We start from the raw sequence: 21,053 nt of genomic DNA on the forward strand, positions 1-21,053 counted from the left end.
AGCTCTATTGGTGTCCTATGAACAACCACATCTGAGCAAAATTAGTTCCTAAACTACCTCTGGTTCAGGTTTTTAACAGTTCTTAATAAATAGGTTTTGCTCGATGGTTGTTTGTGATAGTTAGGGTATAGTGAGTCCTATTGTATTGGGCTTCTGAACTCTTTGGCCCTAGAAAATTAATCAAGTGCTCAGTATTAAAGGATCACATTACATGCTGCTCTGAAATTCAGTCCCCAGCTGGCCAGCACAGGGAGCTAAAGTCAGACTGCATCTCTTGCATCAGTGTTTTAAGAATGGTACCATAGAGTTAAGTTTACTGTAGATGCTTTATTTTTAATACAAAAAAATGACTTCTTAGAGATTTATATAGATCAGGAAATGATGGCAGATTAAGTACCTGGACTAGAATGTAGGACAAACATACCATAATGCTCTTGTTCAGTCAGTAATTTTAGTAAGTGTGCTTTCCAACTAGTACATTATCCTAAGGTGTCCTGTCCTGCCGTGTTCTCGTAGCTCATAACATGCAGAGTGCAGTTCATCTCTGTCAAATACGAAGGCTGTACGCTGACGGGTCCGGGAGGGTCACGCTGCCGCGCAGCAGAGGTTGCTCCGGTGAGCGGCACTCCTCTCTGACAAGGGCGAGCGTGCTTCAAAGGGCTTTGAGGATGATAAATTGATGACTTCGCCAATACCAGCCTTGACCCCTTAGCGATGAAAGGACTAAGCGTTTTCCTGTGGTTTTCTGCAGCATTATAGCTGTGACCTCTCTGGAAGGGGGAAGAACAGGCCTGAAATATTTGGGGGGGGTCTAACCTTTTTCACAGGCACTTCTGTGCCTGAACAGGGGAAGGAGCAGCCGTCAACCTGCGAACCTGAACGGGGGGAGAAGAGCTCCTTTCACTTGTCCCTGCCTAATGGACTTGATGAGGATTCCTGGGGCAGAGAGAAGTACTGGAGTGAGGAGGAGGAGGGAGAAATGCATTAATCTTCCCACTTCAGAAAGGAACAGTTGGAAAGGTTCAAGGGCAAATGATTTTCTACATGGCCTTTGCTCCAACACCTGGGGTGTGCTGAACAAGCAGTGTAAAATGTTGCATCAAGATGCTCTTGGTGCTGAAGACCCTAGGAGGCATTTTGAGATCTGCCATTTTCACTTTTTAACTGTGTCATTGCAGGCATAATCCAGATTTTTTGCTCTTTATTATTTTAACAAGAATAGTGCTAATAAACTACCCTCTTGTTAGCTTTTGCCTGAGAAATGCACATAAAACTATGGCAAAGATTAAAATTTAAAGCCTGGAAAAATTCATTCCACAGAGGTCACTCGTAAAAGACCTTATGAAAATAGTATTCAGATACCAGAGATTTTTTTTAATCAAAACTGAAATGCCTTTGCAGGTTCTCTGCCCAGGAGGTAACTTTTAATTTTTACTAATAATCATTTACATCAGATGATGAAAAATGTGGTTCCGCGCTCCATTGCATCTCATTTGTTTCCTAACTACGAACAAAAATAAATTAACAAAAATCTCCATGTGCCTGTTTTTCCTAGCAGAAAAAATGCTGGCCTTATGCTTTAAAAAGGAAAAAGCCTCTGATTGACTTAACCTAAGTGCCCAGTGTTTGCGGTGGCTACTTTCCAATGCTGAGCGTGAAGATGATTCGGCCCAGGAAGCGGTCGCTGTTAACATCGTTGATAATACCTTTCCCATTCAGACTGCACTGAATAGGAACCAAATAATTCTTCTTCACATCTGTAAAGTGCATAGCCACCAGTGGGGATGTATAGTTGACCTGAAAAGAAGGGAGATTTAAGTGTAATTTTTGAGGGAGCCGAAAAGCAGGCAGTGCTTTCCTGTTCAGTAAAAACCATTAGTAATTGGTTTGCGGTTCCCAGGCGTCTGAGTGCGTTTGCCTGATGTCCATCCTGGTGCCTCAGGATGCTGAAGCTGAGTCTTTCTGTGCCTGTGCCTCAGGGGGATGGGATCACATCAGAGTTTTGCACTGCACGGTGCCACTTGGGTTGATTAGCCAGGACAAGTAAGGCTGGATAATGGGACTCTCAAACACTTTCTGCTGTTTTAAAAAGTGACCTATGACTTGTTCCTCGGATCTTTGCGCTCAAAGGACGTGCAGACCTGGCATCTAGGGCTGTTCCTCGTCCTCAGCCAGCAGCAGTATGACAATAGGAGTCTAGTGCCAGCCTCATCTTCCATTTCAGCTTTTGTTGTGAAGGTGCGTTACCTCCTGTCCTGGTTTCAGCTGGGATAGAGTTAATTTTCTTTCTAGCAGCTGGTATAGTGTTATGGTTTGGGTTTGGTATGAGAAGAATGTTGATAACACACTGATGTTTTCAGTTGTTGCTAAGTAGTGTTTACACAAGGTTGAGGATTTTTCAGCTTCTCATGCCCAGCCAGCAAGAAGGCTGGAGGGGCACAAGAAGTTGGGAGGGGACACAGCCAGGACAGCTGACCCCAACTGGCCAACAGGGCATTCCATACCATGTGACACCATGTCCAGTATATAAACTGGGGGGAGTTGGCCTGGGGCGATCGCTGCTTGGGAACTAACTGAGCATTGGTCAGCGAGTGGTGAGCAATTGCATTGTGCATCACTTGTTTTGTATAGTCCAATCCTTTTATTATTACTATTATTATTATTATTTTCTTCCTTTCTGTCCTATTAAACTGTCTTTATCTCAACCCATGAGTTTTACTTTTTTTTCCGATTCTGTCCCCCATCCCACTGGGTGGGGTGGAAGTGAGTGAGCGGCTGCGTGGTGCTTAGTTGGTGGCTGGGGTTAAACCACGACACCTAACGCCGTACAGCCCAGCCCAGCCCAAAGCAGTGCTGGCCAGCATGTTCAGAAGTAGCTACTGCTGTTGGACTGCTCCGTTTTGAACTACCCAGCCTGAAGTGGTTTTGTCATAGCTTTGATGGAAGCTCCATCCTTTTTTGTCTTGTGTCACCTAACCCCTGACTTCCCTAACGCCCTGGGAAAATGCTGGTGTTGAGACCTTCTCTGGGAGTTAGCAAAGCCAGTCTTAGTCTCCAGATGATAAATGTAATCATTCCCATTGCTGGCAAGGGGGAACCGGAGTCCCCAGGGATTTCCCGCAGTTTGTCAGAGACAGAAATAGAGTGCTGTAATCCCAGTGCCCATGGCCTCCCTCCTGCCTGCATCTGCCCAAAATAGCCAGAAAGCACATCTGTACTCTGTGCAGCAGCTCCTGCCCTCTCCTTCCCAAGGAGATATAACAAAGATGCCAGAGTCCTTACTTACGTGAGTGATCTTGCCGTAGTAGGGATAATACATGAGATCAAACGTCCCATTTCCAGGGTAGAAGTCCACTGATCTGAGATTGCTCTCATTGCCTTTCTGTGATTAGAAAAAAAAAAAAAAAAGGTACACACAGAGCACATGGGACACAAAATACAGCTCCCTTCAGAGTAAGGTGAAGGAGCTTTAATACAGACATCTCTTGCAAATCCACATCAGGGCTCAGCTGTGCCTGCGGGCCTGCATGCAGCGTGTTTGCTGTGAGAGCCAGCTGCCGCTGCAGCGAGCCAAAGCACAACAGTGCCACGAAGGCACAGGTGAGGGTTACAGAATTTGCTGCCTGTCGATCCCTCCCTGCGCTTGCCTTCTGCTTTATTGCTCTCTAAAGGTACGATCCAGCTGCTGCCTGGGCAACAGGAGTCATTCCTTCACCCTATTGCTGTTGCCTTGCAGGGTGCTGCCCAGGACCGAGGGTCCCGCGGAGCAGGTGGGGATGGATGTGAGCAGCTCCTGCCTCTTCCCCCCCCCAGCTCCAGGGTCCCGCTGGCACCCTGGCACCCAGTCCTGCAGGGTGAGGCTGGCAGGAGCCGGCAGCGCTCGGAGGGTGAGAGCCAGGGTGAGAAGCAGGAGACCGGTGGCCTCTCTCATTCTGAGCAGACCGGCACCCGCTTGCACCCAGAGGCGTTGGCAGCGCTGGGTTCTGTGAGTGGTTGGGGCTAAAACGAGGACAGATATTGGTGGGGTCCATCAGAGGAAGACATTTGACCTTCTACACACCACGCTGCCGAGCATGAATGAAAGCAGTACCTGCACTTTGCAGCCCACGCTCACGGGAACCCCAGCACCAGGGCGGTAGCCTATGATCTGCAAAAAACAAAAGACATCCATGCTTATATGAAATGCAGTGCCAAGTGCGTGCTGCCTCCTTTCGCCAGGGCTTGAGCTCTTCTTCGTGCCAGTCACGTTGCTCAGGACAGGAGTTATGTGCTCCGAGAAGCAGATCCCATTATAAAGAGACTGGGGTCTGAGGTGTAGCCCTAAAGCTCAATTCATCCCACACAGGGGCCCGGCACAAGACCCTCCAAGCACTCAGGTCTCAACAAATCAAATCGAGCAAGTTTTTTAGCGTTTCTTTTTTATGTTTTCTAGTGGGTATGAGCCAGCAGGTTTTGGGATTCTAGTTCCCTTTTTCCCTGGGCCTGCGAAGTGGAGGAATTTCAGTCCCTGCATGGTCTTTACTCTATCACACTGGATTACACTGAAGGAAGGAATTAGGACGATCGGCTTTCTCCGTACCCGGTTCATCTTCAGCAGGATGCAGGGCTGGCCTTTAGAGTAGCCAAACGTCGGGTCCTCAATGCCAGAGCAGTTCTGCAGCAGTGAACGCTTGAACTGGCAGGCCTTCTTCTCCTCGCTTTCATTGCCCCCTTGGATGAAGTACTGTCCTGAAATGCACTCAATATTCTTCTCCTCTTGAACTTTGTCATCATAAGCTGGTGGGAACCAAGAGACTCGTTAACGCTTCTTGAGACCTGCGCAGACCCAGGCTCTCACGGTACATCAGCATGTCAAGGGAGTTAGCAAGTCCCACGTGGAAAGGCAAAGCTCCCTCCCACAGGAGCTCCCATGACCACCTTACAAGCCTCCCTTTCTAGATGGGCTTCATGAGATGCCAAGAGCTGATCTGCACCCCAGGAGGAGACCCCTGCACTGTGTGCATGTGCTCGTGGATGCAAACAACTTGCCAACACGACTCCTGGGGTGCCCAAGAGCTTACCTGCTAGGAAGTGGTGCATGCTGTCCACGTAGGGTTGCCACGTGCTGGGCTGAGAGACGTTGAAGGCAATGGTGAACCCGTTCAAGTATGGTCTGATCATTACTCCTGGAGAAGGAGACGGACCCTGTTAGAGCAGGCACGGGTGGACTGGCCACAAGATTGGGGGGCGTGTTGCAGGGGCTGGTTTCATTGCAACTGGGCTTGGGGCTGGGGACAGGCATGAGAGCAGCTGCACCAGCTCACAAATAAACTCTTTCCTCAACCCGCTGATCCCTCACCTCTATTTCACACCCAGAGAACACCATGCACGTCAAAATATCCCAGGAAACAAGGGAGACCTGGAGGGTCTCAGCAGTGCTGCAGGGAAGAGATGGGCTTGGGGGTGCACCCAGAGCCTGAGGGGTTCCCCATGCTCCCAGCCAGCTCTGGGCAGGGAGCGGGGTGACCGGGCCTCGTGTTCCCCACCGACACAAAAACACAGGGAAAATGCTGCTTCTGTCATAGGGAAAAGACGTTTTGAACATTATCTTGCTAGGACTCTCCCAAATAATAATGCATAAAAGCTATTCTTGATTTGCATTTTATTTTGAATTCATGGGGTATAAAAGAGCAGCAACTGAAATGAATGGGCATCACCTACAAAATGCCTAAACTTCCTCATTTATCTTGAGAATAATTAGCCTGATAATTAGCATAATTAGAATAACAATTAGTATAATTAGCATGAATGCTTCACACGGGGCTATTTAAGATGCCCGAGCCTCTGCAGAGGACCTGCAGCTCTATCAGTGCCCTGAGGTAAGTGACACCAGCTCCAGTGGTATGGAGGGCTGGTTGAGCGTACAGCCCCAGCAGGGCTTTGCCGGAGGGCCCTGCCACACCATTTTGGTAGCACTTTGCTGGGCCAGTGCTAGCAGAGGTGCCCGAGGCTGGGCTGGCGGGGGTACGTACCCGGCGGAGACACACGGTCCCGGTACGTGGGTGTGTAGGGGCTCAGCGTGAGCAGCATCACGTACATGCAAAAGGCAAACATTCCCGCCAGGCACGTGTAGAAAATGAGGTAAAACAGTAAGATCAAGCCTGCAAAAGAGAGAGGGCATGTTGCTGTTAACGCAACCAGAGCACGTCCCATGGGCTGTGTCCTGCAGGGATGCACAGCCGTGCTCAGCATACGGCGTCCTCTGTGGCTCTGAGTCCGTCGTGGAGGTGGGAGCTCGCAGACCCCCTCCACGCATGGACCTTGGCGTTTTTGGGTGCAGGACTCTCAGCCAGACACAGTCCCTGCCCCGGGCAGCTGCCATTTGTCTCTGAACCCTTTTTGCTGCTTGGTCTTTCCCAGAGCTGGGTCAGGACCAGGTCCATGTCCCCACCTGCCTCGGCTCTCTCCAACAGACAGACCCCACCTCGGATCTTGCCCTTCCCACCCCTTCTTGGCATGGTAACATGCACAGGCCGATGGGGCTGCGGGGCGATGCTCCTGTCCCGATTCCTGTCACCGGCGCGGCAGGGACCCAAGTGCTGGGACTGAAACGAGCGGCATCGCTCGGGGGCTGCGGCACCGCTGGCTGTTTCATAGCCCTGACGTCCAGGGAATAGGTTTGTTTTTCTTCTGGACCAGGCTGATGGCTAAGGATGTCTCAAGAGGCCACGGCCTATGAATAAAACTCAGCGGCTCAGAAAGCAAAGTGAAGCCCTAACCCAAACATTTCCCAGGAGAAACGTGCCGGCAGCTCGGAGGGAGCCCTGGGAACGCAGATGTGCGCTCCTGCCGGGGCCGCGGTGCTGGGAACCGCTGCGGGGCTGTGTCCCCCTGCGGGCCTAGCCGGGGAGAATGGGACCATCACCATCGCTGGTGGCACAGCAGGGACAACATCCAGCCCTGCCACAAAGATGCTGGGACGGTGCCTCTGCAGCAGCCTGGCGGGGCCGGAGCTGCCGCTGGGATGCCGAGCCAACGCGTGTTGGGATGTGGTGCTGATACCGTTCCCGTTCTTGTTTCCTGCAATGCAGCAGGAAGGGTTGTCACCGGCAGAGCTGGGGGTGCAGCTTTTCGCAGGGGCTGGGACCTCCAGTGCTGACCCAGTGGCCAGCCGGCTTCCTGCATTTTGGCAGTACGAGTCCCCTGAAACCCCCAGTCCCTGGGGAACACCTTCAGGACCAGGGCAGGGGAGCAGCCCCAGGCTGGGCAAACTCTCTCCTCCTCACCCATGAGATGAGAGCAGGAAAACTCAGCTCCATTTACCTCCAAATGCTCTCATTTTAAAAGAAAATTTGATTTTCACAGTAGCTTCAATGCCTCCCTCCTGCCCTCCCCGTACGGGCATGTGAGCACACACGTGTGTGCAGCTGGGGGTATGTGTGTCCATAGGGTAGTGGGGCCGTATAGCACACCCTGATGCTCCCAGGGTGCAGGAGGCCACTGCACCCTCCCTGAGACTGTAAATAAATAACTTCCAGCAATAGCCAGCTGGGGCCACATGCACACCAGCCTGAGCAAGTCCTCTCACAGGGCTTTTCTCAGCAGCTGGCAGAGCCTCCAGAAACCCAAACCTGCATCCCTAAGGACTGTCACCCCTGTACTGCTCCCACACTTCAGTCTGCGACCCTTCCCATCCAGCAAAGGAGCAGCAAAACCGGGCTGCCTCCGTGGCTGGCAAAGGGCACGGGGGAGCAAATGTGCATTTCAAGGCTTGCCCCAGACTCATGCTTGTGGGTTTTCAGACTCCTCTGGTGCTCGTGGGCAGTTTCCTTTGTTTCTCCTGGCTGTCACCACAGGCTTTGCAGGAGACCCAGAGCGCTTGGCAGGGGCACGGGCAGGCTATGGGGCTGGGAACGCTGAGCAGCAGCCCCTGATAATTCGCAGCCTCACACTGGTGTGGATGTGCAGGTGACGCTGGGCTAAGGTTGAGGATTTTCACTCCACTGTGGGGGCTATGTGCTGTCAGGAGAACAGAGCTGCAAAGGTGGACGGCATCGCGTGTGCTGTGGCACCTTGGTCTCGGACCGAGCCTGCAGCACTGCTCACCCCACAGCCGCGGGCTGCTCTTAACCACCCAGGGCACCTCCATCCTCAGCTGTAATCTTTGAAGGCCACATGGATACGGATAAAATAGGGTGCTCAAAACCCTCACTGGCACATCCCAGCCCACCAGCCTCGATAGCACAAGCGGGCTCTGCTGTGGGCACCACATCACACCCCGGGAAGCTGTGGGACAACGGCGATGACCAGCCCTTCCCACCCCAGAGCCAGGGCACACGCAGGCAGGACGGGATGCTCAGCCCTGCGGCGTGCACCCTCCCCAAAACCCCTGTCCCACAGCTCAGGTGCTCTTTCACCACCAACACTGATCACCCCAAAGCCACTTCCCCACGGGCTCCTGACTTGTACAAGCAGGAGCCGGGTCGCTGGCGGCAACAAGGGTGCGTGGCTGCAGCAGACCGACCTGCAGCCCCTGCACTTCCTTGAGCTCTTAATTTCTTCCCAGTACCTGGTTTGGGCAGCCCAAAATCTTTGCTTTCACATTCTCAGTAAACATTAGCATCCAGACCAAGGGTAACTTTCCCAAGGTTTTCTGCTTGTCCTCCTCACTAGGTCTTTATTGCACATCGACCCTGAAAACGTGGGACGGAGGTGGTCAGTCCAAGCTATCGAGGGTGTTCGCAGGCAAGTGCATCCATTGTGAAGCAGAAAAGGCAACGATCCCCGAAAGCGGGGCTTGAGCAAGGACCTACCCCAGCTTTTGGCTGTTCTCCCCAGGCATGTTCTCTCCTCTGGGTTCCACAGGAACGTCTTCATCTCCCCAGCCAGGTCTGCCCAGGTTTTGCTCCCCATCTCTGCCTTGGTCTCGTCCTCCCCTCTGTCAGGATCCTGGACCTTCTCCTCATGCTTATTTTCCTGGAAGAGTTACAGGACACAACCCCCACATGCAAGCTGAACATCTCATTGGCCAAAAATAAATGCAAAAGCACTTAATAGCTGGAAATGTTTCAAATTTCCATTTTCCCATCATCACTCTTGAGTTAAAGAGAGGCAGTTTTGGCTGTTCTGACTCAAGATAGCTTAGATCCCAGCATCCATTTTTCCATGACACGTACGTCACTGCCGTCACACCGGGTACTGTCTCTTTGTCCCTGCATTTACAGAAACTCATCTTTTACCACCTACGTGAACATGACCAAAGAAAACCTGTGAGCTGGGAGGGCTGGGGTTGTTCCCACGCCTCTGCAACATCTCTGAGCTCAAGTGCACGTTTTCTGTGCTACCACAGATGACAGCAGGTGGCATTATTTAAGAGGTCATCCAGTTTGTTTTTCTTGGCATGTGAGCAAGTGTTTAGTCTTTGGAGAAATCCCTGTGTTGTTATTTTTTAATTACACTAAGTTCCAGGGAATAGCATCTCCCGGGTGGCGAGAGTTTGCTTTTTGCCTCGGTGGTGAAAACTCACTTGTCTGGAGCTCGGGAACACAAAATCTCTCTGTACCTGCACCTGGCCAAGAGCTGCTTGAGACAAGACACAGCAGCCGTCCCTAACTCCCCTTCAACCTGGACACGCTCTACATCTCCAAAACCAGGCAGTGAGGTGCGAAAGGGTGAAGACCTCGCTTTGAGCTCAGGGCAAGGCTGGGCCAGGTACCGCTGGGCAGAAGGGCTGATGCTGAGATCTGGATGGGTTCATCGCCTCCCCACGATTTAACGCAAACGCTGCTGCAGGGCTGATCCGCTGCCGGCTGCGTCAGGGCCACGCTCGCCCGCCCTGGCCACGTCTCCCTGAGGTCACCGTGCCCACTGCAAGCGTGGCCCCGCAGCAGCTGCACCAGCATGATCACGCCGTGTCTGTGCTGAGGGCCATGGAAACCCACCGGCCGCGGGCACCTGTTGGAGCCAGAGCCGAAAAGCGAGATATCGGCTCCCCACGGGTCACCCCAGGGGAGCCGGGAAGCAGCCGAGAGCTTGGCTGACAGTCTGGCTTGGAAACACTTTCAAATAGCAGGGGGGATTAAACTCTGCTCAGACACACAAATACTGCAAAACAGTGAGAATCGGGGGAGAGTACCGACTCCAAAGCCCAAATTTGTGCCTTGGAGAGCCTGAGTCAGACCCAGGGGGGCTGTAAACCGTCACCATCCCACTGATTGCCCCGATCGGACCCAGTTAAGGCCCCGATGGGGCTCTTCTGGGAGCACGCTTGCGTCAGAGCGCTGCTGCCGGCAAAATGCCCATGGCTGCCCGTACAGCAAAGGCAATGCAATGCTTGGCCCAGGTCCCACACCGCGGGCTGGAGCCCTTCCTGAGCCAGCTCCTGCATGGCCGCAGCCCTGTACCATGCAAGGCTGATGAAACCAGAGGATTTCAGAGCAGGGAAGCAGCAGCCCCAGCACGAGTCTCTGGCAGGGACATGGGAGAGGAGGTGCGGGAGCTGCCTGCTGCCGGGACACCCGCAGAGGAGCAAGTGATGGAAGAAGAGGAGGAGGATGTGTTCTCCTTCCTCCTGCTCTCCTCCCTGTTAAATAAAAGAGCTACCGGCAGCTGTTTTGGAAACAATTTCTCAGACTGCCAGAGTGGTGGGGACTGCTCAGAGGGACTCTGCACCGATGCTTAGTGCTGCTTTGGGAAAAGCCCTTTGGATATCACACCAGCTGCAGCTCAGAGGCAGTGAGGGCAGCACACGGGCTGTTACGCAGAGCCCTCACCCAGAAGCTGCTGCTGATGCTCAGAGCTGTGGGGGGACATGGGGATGGTCCCCATGGGCTCCCACCTGGGGGACCCCACAGCTGTGCCCTGCAGAAGGCTTTTGCAAGGAGGGAAAAGTTTGCAGCTCTCCTGGCTCCATGCTTCTTATCGAGCACTCAGTGAAGGGTCCCATCCTGCTTGGGTAGGTGAGGCCACGGGGGCTCCGTGGCAGCGTGGGAAAGCTGAGGAGGCCCCAGGCTCTCCCCATGGGCAGGGAGGTCTGTGTGGGGCAGCTGGACAAGATGGGATGACCCCACTGCCAGGTCCCTGGCAGAGGTCCCTGAGCTAGGGAACTAGGTTAGGTCTGGGTTGCAACACTCCCAGGTGTTTTATCTTTGCAGCCCAGGACGAGAGATGGTCTCGGGGCAGTCCCTTGCACCTGGACAAGGGGCAGGAGCTGGGATAGGAGCATGCTGGGGCAGGGAGGGTGTACAGCCACGGTGGGACCTGTCGGGACACTAGACAGCCCCAGGCTGCTGCCTGCCATGGAAGCTGGGGTGACTCCGGGTGGCGAAGCAAAGCTGAGGTTCATCTCTGGTGGGATCACGCTGTGCTGGTGGTTGTGGGTGTCCTGGAGGAGGCCAGGGGCTTTTGCCCATCCTCAGCCCAGACCAGGTCAGCTCTCAATGGCAGTTTCCTCCTGCTGAAAGCCAGGTATGCAGAGGGTGGCCCATGCCCAGGTGTCCCCATCCCTTCTAGCCCCTTCGCTGCCCAGGACCACCAGCCAGACCCCCTGCTGCACCTTCCTCTCTCAGTACAAAGTGCTTACACTTTGCCTAAGGGACAAAGCAGCATTTCCTAAAGCAAAGTAGCTATATTTATCAGCTACGAAGCAGGTCCTAGGCAGCAGCCCCCACCTTGCCTCTCGGAGGGTGGCCAGCAGCCCCCAAAAGACTCACCGCCTTCTGGTGGGGGGTCCTGTGCTGGCCCTCCATGTCCCCAGCGCTGGCGTTTCCATCCATCCCTGGGTGGGAAATGCAGAGAAACACAAGCGTTAGCACGGCAGGAGCCTGGGGCTGAGCCCAGCGGCACCAGCCCCATCGTGGGTGCCACTTCGCCCCGGCTCTCAGGGACGCGCAGGCACAGCCCCCTCCCCAGCACAGCTCCCCAGCCCCCAGAAAGGCTGAGCGAGCGCGGCTGCGCCAAGACCTTTGCCTGTCTGCGGTGAACCACGCTGCTTTCCCTCCCTACTCCGCAGGACTTCAGCGGTCGGGAGTGGATCAAAAAATAACTTGCTTTCCTAAGAGGGGTGAGCTCAACGCAACAGGATCCCATCCCAAGCCCCCCCGGCATCTGGTGCCCTTTGCAGCACCCTCGCAGCATCCTGCCCCGCGCCCAAGTCCCCATCAATGCCAGCCAGCGCCCTAAAAGGGGAAGCCAAGCTCTCTGCCCCAGCAAGACTGTGGAGCTGTTAATAAACATTAGCAAATCTCTAGGGCTCTCGATGGCCGCACGTGTCCGTCAATATGTGCTTGTCAGTCACGGCGGGGCCACGGTTAATGCCTGCAAAACCTCTTTTGCAGTGAAGAGGTAGTGCGAGGGGCAGGTCTATATTTATCCCTTCGAATTGAGACAGCAGCTAGGAGCGCACAGCGTCGGCTTCCCTGACCCAGCTGTATGAGCCGGCCACAGCCACCGAGACAAAATCCAGAGGGACACCTTGCTGTGACAGCCTGCAGACTGGGGCTGGGGAATATCAGATTTTCCCTCCCCCCCAATGAATTATGGGCACAAGATGGTGCATTAGGGGCACGGGGTAGGGGTGCGTGTGTGGGCTTGAGTCCCGCAGCTGTGAGGGGCTGGTGTGGTGGGAGTGCTGGAGGGCAGTGGGGGGACGGGACGCTGGTGTCGGGCCAGCTTCCCCAAAACCCTGCCTGCTGCTGCACGTGCGGCAGCGCCTGGAACGGCTCCAGCAGCGTGATGGCAGCGTGCGAGGGCTGCCCGTCCCTGGCTGTGCCCCCGTGCAGCTCTCCAGCAACAGCGGGACTTGTTTTACACCGTCTGTCTCAGCAGGAACTGGGCACCATCCACCAGCTCATTTCCTCAGCCCGTTTCCAGTGGGGCTGGCGACCCTTCCAGTCGCGGGAGAGCCAGGCCCCGTTCAACAGCGGGGAAAGGCTGCCTTGCCGCAGGCTGAGGCTTTGCCCGGACATCTGTCCTGGGCTCCCACAGGGCTACACCGCCCTGTCCAAGCAGGCAAAGCACCATTTCTCCCTTTCCTCTCCTGAGCCTGGCTGAAAGCCGCTCACCGGCTGTGCTAATAAATGGGCGCAGCAGGAAAGAAAGAGGTCTGGCAGCTGCCCCGGTCTGCGTCGAGTTGGCCGGGGCTTGCCGCACGCCTGCTGCCGGGTACACAGGCAGGGCTGGCTCGGTACCGGTGCCTGCCCGCAGCCAGGCGTGCCAGCATTAGGGCATGCAGGCAGCCATGCTCATGGCGGGCTCTTCTTGGCCGCGCTGGGGCCTCGGGGCCAGATTGCTGCCTGCCCGACGGTCAGGACCTGCGATGGGGCGCAGGGATTTAACATGGCCTGGGCCATCGTGGGGCACCAGCAGCTCCCTGGGGGCACACGCGCCCCATCACGGCGGTTGTGCTGCCACACAGACTGGCCCTGGCACGGAGCGGAGGATGAAGCTGAGACCCGTCCCCTCCATCACTGGCACGGAGCGGGGCACAGGCAGTGAGCACTGGGCTCCTCTAGTTCATCCAAGGTAAATAACCGCTGTTTTCTCTGGAGGTGATGGGTTCTTTGCTGTTAATTGATCTGGCCATTTGTAGCTTGTCTCTTGCACCGCTGACGGTGTATGCTTTCTCTTTTCTCCCTGGAGAAGCTGGTAATTAGGCTCTTATCCAATAAAACTGTGGGGTTTTTTGAAGCAGAGATAGGATTAGTTTCTTTTAACTTGAGGAAATATGCTTTGGCTTGAAATAACTACATGATTTGCACTTAGCACCTCTCGGCCCGGGGCATTAAAGTGATTTACAAGCAATTATGAAGCCTGGTGGGAAGATGCTTTTATCCCCATTTTACAGACACGATAGGGAAAACTGAGGTTGAGGGCCTGCCCCGGCTCCTTGGCCAGAGATGGGGGGGCGCTTGCAGGGTCTCCTGGGAGCGCTGCCTCCATGGAAAGGGGCATGGGCAGCAACAGGCATCACCACCGGAGCAGAGATCCCAGAGCACCAAGAAGTAAAAAACCGGGCCAGTGGCCACGGTGGGGTGGCTGCCCGGGAGTGCCACCAGCACCGGTCTGAGGCTCAGCACCGCAGGGAGGAGGTTGGGGGGACACACCAGAGAGGTGCCAGGGAGATTTTTGGCAAAGAACGGCCTGGAGCAGCGGGGCTGGCGGCGGGGTGGGAGCAGCTGGGGTGCAAAGGGGCTGGGGAAAGATGGGGAGAGGGCAGGGGACACCCCAAACCAGCGAGGCTGCTGGTGAGTGCGGGGCGGGGGGGTGGTGTCCAACTCCGGGAACCTGCTGGAGATGGGGCCAGACCTCTCCCCCTCCCCTCCCCAAACCCACCCCCCAGGGCACAACCCCTCGGCCGGTTTCCAGCCGAACGGCACCAGCTACGCTCACCCCGGACCCCGTTACGCCGCGGGGAGGGGGGGGTAAGGCAGTCATTTTGGGAAAGAACGGGCACGTATGCAGAGCCCTTTCCCGGTGAGACGCGCAGGGACCGCCGCGGACCCTCCCCCCGGCCGGTTCGGTTCGGTCCGGTCCGGTCCGGCCCCTCGGCTCCCGCCCCAACGCGCAGGCGCGGCGGAGCCGCTGTCGGGGCTCTGTCCGCCGCCGTGGCCCGGCGGGCTGCGGCGGGGAGCGGCGGCGGCGGGAACATGCGGCAGTCCCTGACTCAGCAGCGCCCGGGCGGCGTCCCCCTGCCCGACTCCGTGGGTAAGTGTCGCGGGTGGGGTGGGTGGCGGGGTGAGGGGGAGAGCCGCCGGCCACGGAGAGGATGCGCTACGGGCTGTATGCGCGGGGGGCCGGGGGCTGCGCGGCCATTTTGGGCGGTGGGTCCCCGCCGACCCCCGGGACGGACCTTCCCCCCCCGACCCCGGTCCCTCTCCCCTGCCCGCTCCCGTCTTGTCCTCCCCGGAGCCCCCCCCCCCCCGGGGGGTCGCGCCGCCCTGGTGTGGGGCTGCGGCAGAAGAAACCCCCCCAAAAACACCTCAGCCCGCTCCCCCCCCCCAGTGGGGCGGAGGCAGCCGCCGGCCCCACGCAGCCCCCGGGTGGCGCAGCATCCTTCTGCCCCGGGGGCGGGAGGGCGCGCCCGCTCCCCTCGCACCGCTCCTGCACTCTCCCTAATTAGGTCAGAGACTCCCTCGTACCGGCCGCTAATTGCAATTTCCCCAGCCATCCAAGCAGGAGGCGAGTCACCCAGATGCCTGCAGACCACCCCCCGTCCCGTCCCGTCCCGTGGACCTGCCAGCAGGGCCCTTAATTCGAGCTTAATTCGAGTGCGGTTTGGGTCACAGCTCGCACACAAATGCTTTTTTAGCAGAGAAGTGGCACAAAAGGAGAAGGGCTGGGAAGGAGAGCGGCTCGGTGCCGTTTGGCCCCCCCCCCCCCCGGTTCTCCTGGGGTGGAAGTTAAAGCTGTCTTCCTCGGATTACTTTGCATTTATTCTTTGCTTGGGGCTTTTCCCCCCCAGAGAACAAGATGGAGAAGTCGGTGCTGTTTCTGTGCCATCTTGTCTGTTTTCTTCCGATAATCGGGAAAAAACTTAAGTAAATCAGGTGCAGGACGAAGATACGTATTATTGCAAACTTCTAAAGTGATCTGGAAAAACCTGCTACAACCTTGTTTTTATAGTGGGCTTTTATATGGCAACTGTAATAAGAAGATGCTTCTGAGGCTTAAAATAAGAATGAGCTTTCTGAAGCCTGTCCACCTTCTGAGTGCCATTTTAACAAATGAAATAGCCAGACTATAGGTAGCAGTAATTTCTTTACATCTTGCTCACAGAGTTAAGCACAGTGTTTCAGACCACCTTGTATACTCACATCGAGGTAAGCACTGCAAGTTTGGAGGTCTCTAATTTGGATAAATCACAGAGAAAAGGCTATTCCTGTCTCTTAAAAGCAGAGATAGCAAAGCTGTCGTAGCTCCAGTTCTGTGTGTAAAGCTGTACCTCGCTCAGTAGCAAAGAGGAAAATGATCTAATGGGGAGTACTTTCAGCAAAAATTAATGTTGAGAGAGAGGATTTTGCCAGGGCAGCCCTTCAGCAGCTATCAGTGGAGATACTGAGTATGCGTCTATGTATGCTGAAGCCGCTGCAGGCATCCTTACAGAAATACAAAAACACTTTCTCAATATACACGTAACAAAACGTGTTTTCAGAGAAAGAAAAATGGAATTAGTGTCCCAGTACAGAGCTGAAGCGGAGGTAATCACATTATCTCTTCAATTTCGCATCTCTCTCTCTCCAGTATCAAGTTAAAGGATTATGGTTGGTTTTGTCAGGACTTGGAATAAAAGCATTTTTTTGTTTGGTTTTTTTTTGGTTTGTTGTTTGTTTGTTTTAATCTTATGAGGAATATTGAAACGCTTTCAGAAATTTTCCAGTTGGAAACCTTTCATTTCACTTCTGTATTGCATGTTGATGTGTGCCAGTTGTGAGCTGGGAAACAATGTATGTAGAAATGTAAGAGTAGAAAACATGGTGGTTCTGAAACAAGTTCAGAATCCATAAACAATGTCTCAAGCTGCTGCTTTTAGACTGTTTTCCTGCAGAAATGCTATTACAGAATACTCTGGTTTTGAACGAAGTAGCACATTTTGCAGGTCTTTTCATTGTAACTTTTTGAAGCACCTCTGATGGAAATGCCGGAATACCGGTTTGTGTGGGTAAATGTCATGCTCGTGTACCCTAAATGTCACGCTCGTGTACCCACGACGCTCCCTCAGATGTGCTCTGCAGGGTGGTTTTGCATGGCACGCAAACATCTGGGCACCCACACAGCCTAACCATAAAGAGTTCAAACTGCGTAAGGAACATACGGCTGGTTTTACTTATCTTCTGCTCATTTGCCAGCCAGACTGCAGCAGTAATCAGAAGTTTGGTAATCTAGCATGTGTGTAAGCAATACAGGTTCGTTCTTTCCCTCCTTTCAGAACTAATCGATGTAAGAAGTAGCAATTTTTTCTCCCATTTCTGAAGTTTTGTTCAGCTAAACCTTTGGTCCCAGTACTTTGGAATTTTAAGACATTTATGTGACACTTGCATTTAAATGATTACATTGGAACTGGAGCATGGCACAAGCTCCCAGTATTTGGGAGGCAATACATACAGAATGGCTTGATATCTTGATGAATTTTGAACGCTTTAAAAGTCTAGATTTTATATTATTAACTTGTTTGGCAGACTTAGGAGAATAAAAATATTAACCCCAAACGCAACCTGCAGCAAACAGTTGGGTACCTTTATCTCCATCTTATAAAAAATGGCATGAAAAACTAAGGATCACTGATAAAAGATCCAGCCTGGATCTTAGGGTTCTCTAGCAGTTATTTAATTTTATTTTGTCTGAAACTAGTAACTGTAGCTATTCATTCCAGCTAAGGAATAACTGTTAAGGTCCTTGCTGTTAGACCCGGTGATGTCCCAGTGGTGCGGTCACAGCTTTGCTCTGGGACATGAGCAGGTTTGTTGGTGGAGCGCTTTCCTTCCAGAGACACTGGTCCGTCAAAAAGGATGCTACTTTTCTTTATAAACCTCTTTTGCCTTTCATTTTGTTGTGTTGGGCTTTTAGGCCCCAAGTTCAGGACTCGTCTGTGATTTCAAGCTCCCCTGGTTGGTGTGGGTGAAATGATCCAGCCCCCTGCCCACGCCAGCTGTGCCAGCCCAGAGCGTGGACCGGCACGGAGAGGGAGCGCTCCTGCCAGCAGCACAGCTGGTGGGCCCGGTGGGAGTGGGTGTGGAGGAGCAGCGGGGAGCTGCTGTGCTTTTCCCTGGGGAGACCTGACCCTGCGGAGGAAGGAAGATAATTTGTACCAGTGTGTGTCCGTATGGCTTCATCGGTATAGCTGGTAGGGTGAAAAGATCTCTCTAGCTGTGCTGCAAGTATGTGCAGACCCTCAAGAAGGGCCTGTGGGCACCTGGGGTGTACATCTTCAAGACAGAAAGCTGCCCAGTGAGGCCTGGTGTGCTCCTTTCTCTGGAAAATTTGGACAAGGAGGTTGTGCTTGGCTTGGCTGAGTCTTTCCTCCCAGCCTTTCTGCAGGTGTTTTGTCTTGCCACATACAGGCTGTCAGAGAGCCCCTGAACACCTCAGATGGGGGTTCCCAACATGATTTGCTTTAGGGAATACGCTCAGCAATGGTGGAAGCAGCTCCTTGCTCTTGGGACATGTCCCTGCCCTTCTCCGAAACACTCTGAGAAGTGCAGGTAGCATGCACGTCACTTGGGAGCCACTGGGGTGGGAATTACCTTTGCCTGCTCCCAGGGTGCGTTGGAGAGCCCCAGGCTGCGGGGATGGGATTCAGGGTGGCACCAGCGGCCCCCAGGGAGGGCGGCAGGGGACCATTATGGTCCATTATCCTACCAGCCGCTCTCGCAGGTGCTGGGTTATGTCTACATAATGTATGAAATATAATCAAAAGGATTGTTCCACAAAGTGATGTAAAGATGGCAGAGCACAGGCTGAACAAACACGCCTAAAGATGTTGCTGAGCGTAACGTCGCAGCCAGCTTTCCTTTTGGCTGATGGAATCACTATTTTATATTTATGCTCATTTGGGAGATCTATAAATATATAAAAGAAAAAAACCATAATCAGGCAGCTGTAGATGAGTTTTACTAATCCACAAATTCATTATTCAGGCATCTAAAAATACCTGGTCCTTGCTGAAAGTAGAGGATGATACTACAGGAGGAGGAGAAGTGGCTGTTACTGGTGATGTCTCATTTACATAGAAAATTGTGCGTGCCTTATGGTATGATTGCAGCCAAGGTTTCCCCCCTCAAAACAAGTGGCATACAGTGTGGTTATTTAGCTTGATGTAAGTAGACAGATCAGAAAATACATAAATGCCTAATGGTAATATTTCTCATTAGCTCAGTTGCCCCAGGGCAGAGGGCCTGGGAGCCTCCAAGGTATCCAAATGAGCTTTGCAAAGTTACAGTTCTTAAGGCTCTTTTCATCTATGTCAGAGCAATGATAAGTAAATGTGAATTCAGATGCCCTAGTAACGCTTGATAAAGCATGTTAGTGAAGGTGAAAAGTGACAGCCAAACCCCAAAATATTCTCAAGTTAGAAGAAAATTCACCACGATGTCGTTGGCGGTGGGAGGAGAAATTTGCGGTACCGTGACTGTCCCCATATGGAATCAGCAAATTCTGTTGTGTATGTGTGTTTTTAGGGTCGTTCAATAGAAGAAAAAGAAATTCCCTCTACGTAACTGTGACTCTCCTCATTGTGTCAGTATTAATTCTAACGGTGGGCCTAGCTGCTACAACAAGAACCCAAAATGTGACTGTTGGAGGTTATTACCCAGGGGTTATTGTAAGTATAGAACTCCTAGGTAGGTCTAGAAAACTTATTGCCTACAAAGTCCCTTGTAATGCTGCAATGTTATAAAGGGTGATCTTGTCCTGAATATTATGCTCAGCTACTTCATTGCCATTTGATTTATTTGTTTTATTATTATTTTGCACCTGCTGCTCATTCCCATGCAAAAATCCCATCCAAGTGGCAGCTTCCTCTGAGCTTAGGTAATAACATGCTTTCGAGCTGACAGTGAGACAGATAAATAGATCTTATGTCAGTCAAAGCAACCTTAGAACTTCTTTGTTTGCATACATCACATTAACCCTGGGCAGAAGTAAGGCAAAGAAGGACCATAGGTGCCAAGAACTATTGAGAGACCAGGTCTTGAAATACTGTTCATGTGAACTTGTGGTCATAAAGTTCACTTGCAGAAGTGTTTTAATGATTCAGAGTCCTTGAATGAGGAGAAACACATTAGCAATAGCTGTGGCAGCTTGCCAGGGGAGCTTGCACATCAAAGCAGTTAGCACATCCATTTCTTCTTTTTTGTTATCAACAGATGAAAATGGGAAAGGACAATCTTGTAGCTTCAAATGGCTTAATTTAGAGAAGACTGCTGGTGTCCAGCCTTCTTGCCAGTAGATGTATAGCCTCCTGCAGAAGCATAAGGGGCAAGTACATCATGCCCCTCCTGGCATGAGCAGAGGTCTAACACGAGCTGGAAGGCAAGTCCTGGTCTGTTCCTGTGCATGTCTGAGACATGCTCAAAAAGAAGCACAAAAAGGATTGAGCTGCAGCCAAATTAGGTGTCTTAGCAGGTGGAGTGTAACTGCAGGCCCCCAGCAAGAGGCTGCTAGTGTAACAGCTGTGGAGTGCTGGGTGCTTAGGTTTGGAGCCTCCAAGTTGGAGGCTTAAAGCCAGTCCAGATAACTAGATGGAGACTCATTCTTGTCTTATTGCAGTTTGATTTATTTGCCACACATTGCTGGTGTCAGGGATGTGTATACTTCTCTGTGGACAAGCTCTTTTGTCACTGAAGAAAGCCTCTTTACAGCCGTTAGTGTGGAACATCGTTACAGACCGTGTTGGGCCCCTTCGGTTTAGCATTGGTTTTCTGACTTGTCCCAGTAATTCCTGCATTTAGGCCTGATCTTTTTTAAAGAGAAGCATAGAAGGGAAGGTGTTGAGAGAGGTGACAGGCTGGCTTCAAACTCTCTGCACTTAGCCTATGCTCTGTCAGCCTGAGTTGAACCTCGTGCTTCAGAGCAGGTCCTGCAGACTGATGCAGATGGGTAGAGCCTGTTGTTCACGTCCCCTTGACATCTCCCATGCTATTTATGCTCTGGGAACGTCAGCATTGCTTACGCTTTTCTAAGACTCAGTCTACTCAAGGAATTAATGAATTCCTGGACTTGGGAAGGGCATTGAGTTACGTTATGCAAAGGCACCCTGACAGTTTGTGTTTGTCACCAAATTCCCCCCCTCAGTTAGTTCATTGTGCAGATATGTGTGATGACCTCGCCTGTCTCCCTGCACAGGAAAACATTTCAGTGTGCTGCTGGATGCTTCAGCAGGTGCTTAAAATAGCTGATGTTTCGTAACAAGTTGGGATTTCTCCCTTTACTGTGGAGAAAGGGCTTGCTGTGGCGCATGAGTGCTCGGTGAGTTGTCCCCGAGCAGGTGGCTTCCACAGCCCTGAAGAAGCAGCTCCTTGCAGGTCTTGTCATTCAGAACTTCACACGGATGTTAGGCCTGCGTGCATCTCCATCAGGGG

At 52.9% G+C, this 21,053-nt stretch overlaps 2 protein-coding genes across 5 annotated transcripts in view; one reads left to right on the forward strand and one right to left on the reverse strand.

Moving 5' to 3' along the window:
* Positions 1 to 307: 307 nt before the first annotated feature.
* ATP1B4 (ATPase Na+/K+ transporting family member beta 4) lies at positions 308 to 12,145 on the reverse strand. 2 transcript variants are annotated; one of them, XM_069811051.1, is made up of 9 exons: positions 11,941 to 12,145; positions 11,691 to 11,755; positions 8,793 to 8,955; positions 6,012 to 6,140; positions 5,061 to 5,165; positions 4,580 to 4,776; positions 4,091 to 4,147; positions 3,287 to 3,382; positions 308 to 1,797 (listed from the first exon to the last, which is right to left on the reverse strand). In XM_069811051.1, exons 2-9 carry the CDS (start codon positions 11,751 to 11,753, stop codon positions 1,636 to 1,638), a joined length of 972 nt encoding a protein of 323 aa, XP_069667152.1. In that variant the 5' UTR covers positions 11,754 to 11,755; positions 11,941 to 12,145; the 3' UTR covers positions 308 to 1,635. The 2 variants fall into 2 exon arrangements, with proteins under 2 accessions (XP_069667152.1, XP_069667151.1); XM_069811050.1 differs by having other exon boundaries at positions 11,649 to 11,755; positions 11,941 to 12,141.
* A 2,337-nt stretch (positions 12,146 to 14,482) lies between these two features.
* The window catches only part of TMEM255A (transmembrane protein 255A), a 29,409-nt gene continuing 22,838 nt past the window's right edge, over positions 14,483 to 21,053 (forward strand). The window contains exons 1-2 of one of the 3 annotated variants that reach the window (XM_069811059.1): positions 14,483 to 14,682; positions 19,152 to 19,294. In XM_069811059.1, the coding sequence (XP_069667160.1) occupies positions 14,625 to 14,682; positions 19,152 to 19,294 (201 nt within the window). In that variant the 5' untranslated portion in view covers positions 14,483 to 14,624. The remainder of the gene's footprint in view (positions 14,683 to 19,151; positions 19,295 to 21,053) is intronic. The other 2 variants (XM_069811060.1, XM_069811058.1) reach the window with 2 other exon arrangements.

Source organism: Haliaeetus albicilla, chromosome 23 (genome assembly GCF_947461875.1).
Source record: "Haliaeetus albicilla chromosome 23, bHalAlb1.1, whole genome shotgun sequence".
Taxonomy (NCBI): Eukaryota; Metazoa; Chordata; class Aves; order Accipitriformes; family Accipitridae; genus Haliaeetus; species Haliaeetus albicilla.